Source organism: Vigna unguiculata, chromosome 6 (genome assembly GCF_037176805.1).
Source record: "Vigna unguiculata cultivar grain cowpea cultivar isolate G323 ecotype 2 chromosome 6, ASM3717680v1, whole genome shotgun sequence".
Lineage (NCBI taxonomy): Eukaryota > Viridiplantae > Streptophyta > Magnoliopsida > Fabales > Fabaceae > Vigna > Vigna unguiculata.
This window is the reverse complement of record NC_140797.1, coordinates 9,950,661-9,960,679: the sequence shown is the minus strand read 5'-3', so window position 1 is coordinate 9,960,679 and position 10,019 is coordinate 9,950,661. Positions and strand designations below refer to the sequence as shown.

The following is a 10,019-nucleotide window of genomic DNA, read 5'->3' as shown; positions in this document are numbered from 1 at the left end:
GAAATTTGTTTTTATTGACTAAAATAAATGAGGATAAATTCCTCTTATTTTTTCTTCTAATTCCCACGTAATATCTCCATTAGCTTCATTCCACATGACCTTCACTAGAGGGATATGTCTGCCTCTCAATTCCTTGACCTTCTTGTCCATAATCTGTACGGGTATTGCGTCAAATGTAAGGTTATTCTTTAATTGTAATGTATCAGGTCTTATCACATGAGCTGGATCAGAAATATATTTTCTTAATTGAGACACATGAAAAACATTATGAAGGTTGGAAAGGAACGGAGGTAAGCAAATTTGATATGCAACATGACCTATTTTTCTAAGAATTTGGTAAGGACCAATGAACCGGGGGGTGAGTTTCTTTGATTTCATCGCTCTACCAATTCCAGTGATTGGTGTTACTTTCAAGAATACATGATCACCTTCTTGAAATTCAAGAGGTTGTCTTTTCTTGTCAGCATAACTTTTCTGTCTACTTTGAGTTGCTCTCAATTTGTTCCGGATCATTATGATTTTCTCTGTTGTCTGTTGAATCATGTCAGGACCTAATACTAAATTCTCACCGGTCTTAAACCAACACAAAGGTGTTCTACATTTCCTTCCATATAATGCTTCATAAGGTGCCATACCTATGCTGGAATGGAAACTGTTGTTATAGGTGAACTCAATCAAAGGCAGGTATCGATCCCAACTATCAGAATTTTCTAACACACAAGCTCTCAGCAAATCTTCCAAAGATTGAATGGTTCATTCAGATTGTCCATCAGTTTGGGGATGATAAGCTGAGCTAAGGTGAAGCTTGGTACCTAAGGCTTGATGTAAACTTCCCCAAAATTTTGAAGTGAATCTAGGGTCCCTATCAGATATAATACTTATTAGAACTCCATGTAACCTAACAATTTCTTTTATGTACAATTCAGTCAATTTTTCCAATGAATACCTAATGTTAATGGGTAAGAAATGCGCAGACTTTGTTAATCTATCCGCGATAACCCATATGGAATTAAATTTCTGAATGGTTCGTGGGAGACCAACTACAAAATCCATTGCTATACTATCCCATTTCCATTCAGGTATATCTAAGGATTGTAGCATTCCTACTGGCTTTTGGTGTTCTATTTTAGCTTTTTGACAAACTAGACATTTTGCTACATATTGTGCCACTTCCTTTTTCATTTTGGGCCACCAAAACATTTTCTTGAGATCTTGATACATTTTTGTTGTGCCCGGATGTATGCTTAATTTGCTTTTATGTGCGTCTTCTAAAATCATTTCCTTAATTTCCTCATTATTGGGTACACACATCCTGTCTTTAAATCTCAAAGTTCCGGTTTTATCTATGCCAAAATTCTCCCCACCCCTTTGACCTATCAATTTCTTTTTCTTATTAATTAACTCATCACTTCCTTGTGCCTCATGGATTTGCTTTTGTAAATTGTTAATGATCTGAACAGAGTTTAGTTGCATTTTATCATGGCTGAGGGTGACCGACAAATTCATGTCTCTAAATTTTTCTAATAAATTCATTTCATGAATCATTAGTGAAGAGACATGTAAAGATTTTCTGCTTAAAGCATCTGCCACTACATTTGCCTTTCCTGGATGGTAATGTAATTCAAAATCATAGTCTTTTAGAAATTCCATCCATCTCCTTTGTCTCATATTTAATTCCTTTTGGTCAAACAAGTATTTGAGACTCTTATGATCACTAAAAACTTCAAACTTACCACCATAAACATAATGTCTCCATATCTTAAGTGCAAAAACAATGGCAGCTAGTTCTAGATCATGGGTTGGGTAATTTTTCTCATGTGTTCTTAGTTGCCTAGAACTATATGCCACTACCCTTCTATCTTGCATAAGAACACAACCTAATCCCATTTTGGAAGCATCACAAAATAAAACAAAGTGTCCAGTAGGATCAGGTAATGCTAAAACAGGAGAAATGGTTAATCTTTTCTTGAGTTCTTGAAAACTTTCCTTACATTTTTCTTTCCACACAAAAGGTTATCCCTTTTTGGTGAGTTGGGTTAAAGGCAAAGCTACTTTAGAAAATCCCTCAATGAATCTCCTATAATATCCTGCCAAACCGAGAAAACTGCGAATCTCAGTCACTGTTTTTGGTGGTTCCCATTGTAAAATTGCTTCTACTTTAGTCGGATCTACTGACACTCCCTTATTAGAAATCACATGTCCTAAGAATTTTACTTCCTCTAACCAGAATTCACACTTAGACAATTTAGCATACAATTTCTTTTCTTTCAAGATTTGCAAGACAATCCGAAGGTGTTCTTCATGTTCCTCAAGAGTTTTAGAATAAATAAGAATCTCATCTATAAAAACAACCACAAATTGATCTAAAAATGGATGGAAGATTCTATTCATGTAATCCATGAATATTGCAGGAGCATTGGTCACACCAAAAGGCATTACTTGATATTCATAATGACCATACCTAGTTCTGAAAGCAGTTTTTTGTATGTCTTCTGCTTTTACTCTAATTTGATGATATCCGTTGTTGGCAAAAAGAAGGAAGTCGAGTGATTTTGAATGATGATCAAAGCACTAATGAAGACAAAGTGTTCAATTATGCAAATGTTATCTTGTAAAATAAAATAAGTGTATTATAGAATAGTTTAATTAAACTTAGAATCAGCAGCATGGCATTCATCTTTCTAGAAGGTTTCTTATTTTTAGAAAAACTACAGTGATAATCGATTATCACTATTGATAATCGATTATCTGTGCAGAACTTGTATTTTTCGAAAACCTACTAGAATAATCGATTATCTCTTGAAATAATCGATTATCCTGTTCAAAATTTGCTTTTCAGGAAACCTACTGGAATAATCGATTATCCTCAGTGATAATCGATTATCCTTGGCAGTTGGAACATAAAGATTCAGTTTTTAACTTAAATTTCGAAAACCTACTGGAATAATCGATTATCCTTAGTGATAATCGATTATCCTTGGCAGTTGGAACATAACGGCTCAATTCTTAACCTAATTTTCGAAAACTCTATTTAAGGAACTGCAGTTCAACTTCAGAAATACCTTTTTAAGATTCAGAGTTCTTTGGCTGTGACTGCAAAGTGTTGCTCTGTGAGATTCTTAAAGAAAGCTTGAAAAACCTAGTGTGAGTGAGCGATAACTTTTTCTAAGTGAGTTTTTAGAAGATTGAGTGTTCTGCTGTTGCTAGGAAAGCTGGTCATCCTCTGTGAGATTCAGGGGGAGTTTTGTTCATCTCTTGTGGTTGTTCAAGAGAGGTGTTTTCTAATCTTTTCTCTCATATAATCTGTTGTAATTTTGATTATTATAGTGATTGAGTTAATCTCCTTGTTTAAGAGATTAACAACTAGACGTAGGGTCTTTTGATCCGAACCAGTATAAATATCAGTGTGCATCTTCTTCCCTTAAACTCCTTATTTATCTGCACTTGCATTTAAAGTAACTATTACTTTAAGTTAATTAATTAAGTTTTGAGAAAAAATTTTAAAACCTGTCAAGAATTTTAAAAATCCAATTCACTCCCCCTCTTGATTTTTGACCATTGTTTAGTCATTCCGCTGCGTGATACCAACAATTGGTATCAGAGCTTGCTTTGATAGTCATTCAAATTTTTTCGAAAATGGTAGGGTCAAATCAAACTTTTGCTGAAGGTGCGTCTATCAATAGACCTCCACTTTTCACAAGTGAAAACTATCCTTTTTGGAAAGTCAGAATGCAAATATTTTTAGAATCAGTTGATAGGGGTATTTGGGATGCTGTTTTGAATGGACCATTTGTGCCTGTTAACGTTGTTAATGAAGTGCAGGAACCAAAGTCTTTTTCTCAATGGACTGCTGATGAAAACAGGCGAGCTCAATATGACGTTAAAGCCAGAAACATTATATCATCTGCTCTAACTCTTGATGAATTCTACAGAATTTCTATCTGCACCAGTGCACGCGAGATGTGGGAAATCCTTCGAGTGACTCATGAAGGAACTGACGATGTTAAACGGGCTAGAAAGAACTCATTGATACAAGAATATGAGATGTTTCGAATGCAGCAAGGAGAAACCATCTACGATGTGCAGAAGCGGTTCACACACATTGTCAACCATCTCAATGGGTTAGGTAAAACATTTGATACTGATGAACTTAACATAAAAATTCTTAAATCTTTGAATAGGGTTTGGCAGCCAAAGGTGACGGCTATCACGGAGTCACAGAATCTTGCAACAATGACCATGGCTGCTCTATTTGGAAAACTGAGAGAGCACGAGCTTGAGCTGGGAAGATTGAATGATGAAGAAGATCAAGGAAGAAAGAAAAATATTGCATTCAAAACCGAGGTTGTCAAAGGCAAAAAGCAAAAAGAGGAAGAAGATTCTGATGATGATGAGAATCTCAGTCTTATGATAAAGAAGTTCACAAAGTTCATGAAGTCCAAAGGAAGAAATCAATTCAAGAGTAATAAGAAGGAGAATCAAGGAAGCTCCTCAAACTTTAAATGCTATGGGTGTGGAGAAATTGGTCATGTAAAAGCAGACTGCCCAAATTCAAAAAGGAGTGATGAAAAGAAAAGCAAGAAATATTATAAGAAAAAGGCATACATAGCATGGGAAGATAATGCCTCAAGTTCATCCAACTCTGAAGGATCCGATGAGGAAGAAGCAAACTTTTGCTTAATGGCCAATAGTGATCACTTTGACAGTGAGGTAAGCTCCTCTGACAATGAAAATGATTATGATTCTCTTTATGATGCTTTTCAAGAATTGCTTGCTAAATCCACTAAATTAGATATTGCTCACAAAAAATTAAAAAAGGATTTTAAAGAATTACAAGACAATCTTGAAAAATCTCTAGAAAAAGAAAATGTTTTGAAAAATAAAATCTTAAGTTTAGAAAATAGAGAGATTGAGGAAGTTGAATGTGAATCTTGCAAAAGCTATATGTTTGAGTTAATGATTTTAGAAAAACAATTTAAAGATGCTTTAGAAAATAAATCTTTTGAAAAACATGCTTTTGAAAAGAAGAATCTAAGTAGAAATAAATATGTTCCTAAAAATAAAAGGACTCGCAGAGTGTGGGTAGAAAAAGGAACTGCTCACTATAGAAATACTTGTTTAGCTACTTGTTTTTATTGCATGAAAAAGGGGCATACATCAAATAAATGCAATATTAAACACTATGATGTTCCAAATGGGAAGTATACTTGGATGCCTATTGCTAGATAATTCTTATATCTCTCTAACCCCAAGGACCCAATAAAGTTAATGGGGACCTAAAGAAATTATTTTTTTCTTATTTTGTAGTTAACTTCCAAAGCTAGAAAATCATTGTGGTACTTTGACAATGGATGCTCAAGACACATGACGAGTGATAAAAGGAAGATCAAGAATCTCAAAAGAAAGGATCAAGGATTTGTTACATATGGAGATAACAACAAAGGGAAAATAATTGGAATTGGAGATGTTGGTGGAGGGGATACCTCGGAGATCAAGGATGTGCTACTTGTAGAAGGACTAAAGCACAATCTTCTCAGTATTAGTCAACTATGCGACAAAGGTCTCAAAGTTATTTTTGAAAGTGATTACTGCACTATCCACCAAAAGGATTCTAATGAAATTGCTTTGAAAGGTATGAGACACAACAATATCTATTTAATTGATCTTGATTGTGCATCATCTAGTGATATAACATGTCTAGTTGCAAAAGAAGAAAATCCTTGGTTGTGGCATAAAAGGGCTGCTCATATTCACATGAAACAGTTGAATAAGTTGATGTCTAAGGAATTAGTGATCGGTTTACCAAAAATAAAATTTGAAAAAGATAAAATATGTGCTGCTTGTCAAAAGGGAAAACAAGTAAGATCATCCTTTCATTCAAAAAATATTTTATCTACTTCAAAGCCTTTAGAGCTGTTGCATATGGATTTATTTGGTCCCTCTAGGATTAAGAGTTATGGAGGAAATTATTATGCTCTTGTTATTGTGGATGACTACTCTAGGTTTACTTGGACCTTCTTTCTTACCTTAAAAAGTGAAGCCTTTAAAGCATTTAAAAAATTTGCAAAATTAGTTCAAAATGAAAAAGATTTGAAAATTAAGATTATAAGAAGTGATCATGGTGGGGAATTTCAAAATGAGTCATTTGAAAAATTTTGTGATAAAAATGGAATTTTACATAATTTCTCTGCACCTAGGACACCTCAACAGAATGGAGTTGTAGAGAGGAAAAATAGATCCTTAGAGGAACTAGCTAGAACAATGCTAAATGAATATAATGTTCCTAAATATTTTTAGGCTGATGCTGTGAGTACTGCATGTTATGTTTTAAATAGAATGCTTATTAGGCCTATTTTAAAAATTACTCTTTATGAATTATTTAAAGGTAGAAAGCCAAATATTGCTCATCTTAAAATTTTTGGATACACGTGTTTTGTTTTAAATAATGGAAAAGAAAATTTAGGAAAATTTGATTCTAAAGCTGATGAGGCAATATTTCTAGGATATTCTCTTACTAGTAAAGCATATAGAGTCTTTAATCGAAGAACTTTGAATGTTGAAGAATCCATGCATGTTGTCTTTGATGAAGTTGTAGACCTTGAGGTGAACCCTCTTGAGTCAAATAAGCAAATTACAGGTGATGAAGAATATATTCAGGAGGCCCTTGATGAGATGTATTTAAATGAGAATCCACCTTATCAATCAAAAGATCTTGAAAAATGCTGGAAGTCACCAAGAGGACTATCTCTAGACAACATCATTAGTGATATTTCAAAAGGGGTAATCACTAGAAATATGAACAATTTTTGTATGAATGTTGCTTTTGTTTCGCAGATTGAACCAAAAAATGTTCAAGAAGCTCTTCAAGATGATCAATGGTGCATTGCAATGCAAGAGAAGCTTAATCAATTTGAAAGAAATAAAGTATGGGAGTTGATTCCAAGAGATAAATCACTTCAAGTGATTGGAACAAGATGGGTTTTCAGAAATAAGATGGATGGAGATGGAAATATTACTAAGAACAAAGCTAGGCTTGTGGCAAAGGGATATCGACAAGAAGAAGGTATAGACTATGATGAAACATACGCCCCTGTTGCAAGGTTAGAAGCTATACGCTTACTTCTTGCTTATGCCTCTATTATGAAATTTAAATTATATCAAATGGATTTCAAAAGTGCTTTCCTAAATGGTTTTATCAAAGAAGATGTGTACGTTGAACAACCACCTGGTTTTGAGGATTACAAATTTCCAAATCATATTTATAAATTGAAAAAGGCACTTTACGGTTTGAAACAAGCACCTAGATCTTGGTATGAACGCTTAAGCACATTTTTGCTCGAAAATGATTTTGAAAGAGGTAAAATAGACTCAACTTTGTTTATTAAAAGAGTAGATAAACACATTTTATTGGTTCAAGTGTATGTTGATGATATAATTTTTGGATCAACTGATAAATCTCTATGTGAAGGTTTTGCAAGCATAATGCAAGGTGAGTTTGAAATGTCAATGATGGGAGAATTAAACTTCTTCCTTGGTTTGCAAATAAAACAAATGGATGAAGGGACATTCATATCTCAATCTAAATATTGTAAAGAAATACTTAAAAAATTTGAAATGGATAATGCTAAAGCAGCAAGTACTCCTATGGCGACTTCCTGCTATTTGGATAAAGATGAATCAGGTATTGAGGTAAATCAAACCATGTTTAGAGGTATGATAGGATCTCTTTTATATCTTACTGCAAGTAGACCTGATATTATGCAATCGGTATGCGTTTGTGCTAGATATCAAGCCAATCCTAAGGAATCACATCTTATAGCAGTAAAAAGAATCTTAAAATATCTTAAAGGAACTATATCTTTTGGACTTTGGTATCCTTCTGGGGCATCACTTAGTTTAATAGGGTACTCTGATGCTGATTATGGTGGCTGTAAAATAGATAGAAAAAGTACTAGTGGTACTTGTCACCTCTTAGGAAGCTCATTAGTTTCTTGGCACTCCAAAAAACAAGCCTGTGTGGCTTTGTCAACTACAGAGGCCGAATACATTGCTGCTGGCAATTGTTATGCCCAAATCCTATGGATGAAGCAACAATTAGAGGATTACAGTATCTATCTAAATCATATACCTCTAAAATGTGACAATACTAGTGCCATAAACTTAACTAAAAATCCCATAATGCATTCTAGGACAAAACACATAGAAATTAGACACCATTTCTTAAGGGATCACATAAGTAAAGGCAATTGTGTGATAGACTATGTAGACACCAAGCATCAATTGGCAGACATCTTTACAAAGCCTTTAGCCAAAGATAGATTTTATGAGCTTAGGAGAGATTTATGAATATTAGAAGTCTCTTAAAAGAGCAATAACCTTCATTTTTCATATTTTCGTAAAACAGTGCTCAATAATCGATTATCACTCATGATAATCGATTATCTTCTCCCAAAATAAGTTCTAAATTCCTGGAATAATCGATTATCAAGCAGAATAATCGATTATCTTGACCCTGATCAACATACTCAAAATCGCTCTGGAATAATCGATTATTACTCACAATAATCGATTATTTGCTCATACCAATCATTTCTGGAATTCATATTATGAAACAATAATCGATTATCACTCAGGATAATCGATTATTGCACGACGTTATGTAAAAATTTTGAAAAAAATAGCCGTTGTAATGGCTAGATTTGCTTTGATTTTCGCATTTTAGCCGTTGGGAGCCTACTCTTTATAAATTCCGAGTCCAAATTTCAACTATTCACGCAGAAACGAACTCCTCTCATCATTTGCCCCCTTTTTTCCTTTCAAAAAAAACCCTAAAAGTGTCATCCTTTGCTCTTCCAATTAGCACCATGGCAGAATCATCTCGCAGAAAGATCCCAACACGTAGACGAACTGCTCCACGTCCAACTCAACCTTCCATCAGATCAACATCCATTGAAGGTTGGATCTCTGATGAAGATCGAAGGGATGAATTCGTTCAGATTTGGAAAAACAAAGCACTCATCTCTCCCAAGTACATCACTCTTCGAAAATTCACAGCTGCAGGTTTTGAGTTTCCTGCCCTCTTTAATTTTCAAGGCATCAGACCATTTGTTGAAATGCATGGAAACTACTATCCTGATCTTGTACGAGTGTTCTACTACAATCTCAAGATCAGAGATGAAGTTGCTTTATCAAAGGTGAAGGGAGTGGACATTATCATCGACAATGATATTTGGGAAAATGTGGCGAAATTTCCCATCAATGATGCTGCGGAATCAATTCTCCATGGGATTGATGGCTTCAATCGAATCCTGGCCTATCAATCCTTCTTACGCAATCCAACACAGGATGTTGGGAGACAATTATTGGCTGGAGGACTAAAAATGGATGAACGACTCATCCATTACTTAATTGTCTGGATTTTGTGTCCTAGAGGAACCAATCATGCTCAGTGCTCAGAGGCTGACCTTCTCATCATGTATGCGATTCTAAATCGTGTTCCGATAAAATGGTCTAGTTTAATCCTAGACACTATACTCAAAGCAAAGAGGTACCCACAATATCCTCTCCCATATTCCCTCTTAATTTCAAGGATTTGCGAATACAAAGGAGTTGATACCACCGGGGAGCTTTGTCAAAATACCTTACGTGCCAATGAAATTGCTGAAAGTTCTCTCAAATAGCTAAAACTTGTTCCTCTTGGTGATACCTATGTCCATCGAAATGATATGCCCAACTATGACGCTGAAGATGAAGATCTTCCTCCTACTGATCCCATACCTCCTGCTACACAAAATGTTGGCTCTTCAAGTGGTGTTGGCTCATCTTTCTCTATAGAAGACAACATAGCCAACATGAACAAACGACTAGAAGAATTATTTCTTCTGTCTAACTCTCGTCATGAAGAAGTTGTCGGGCTCATTAGGGGGATTGATACTAGAATTTCCCACTTAGAACATAGGTTTGATGAGGAATTCACTCATGATGATGACATGAGTGCAGAATTTTAGGGGGAGGATTTC

At 34.8% G+C, this 10,019-nt stretch overlaps 1 protein-coding gene across 1 annotated transcript; it reads left to right on the top strand.

The window, feature by feature from the left end:
• The first annotated feature begins 3,636 nt into the window (after positions 1-3,636).
• LOC146885502 (uncharacterized) lies at positions 3,637-5,229 on the top strand. Its single transcript, XM_085674955.1, has one exon. It carries the CDS (start codon positions 3,637-3,639, stop codon positions 5,227-5,229), a length of 1,593 nt encoding a protein of 530 aa, XP_085531081.1.
• Positions 5,230-10,019: the final 4,790 nt, after the last annotated feature.

Coding starts and splice junctions, on each gene's coding strand:
- LOC146885502 (XM_085674955.1), top strand. CDS start 3,637: ATGGTAGGGTCAAATCAAACTTTTGCTGAAGGTGCGTCTATCAATAGA.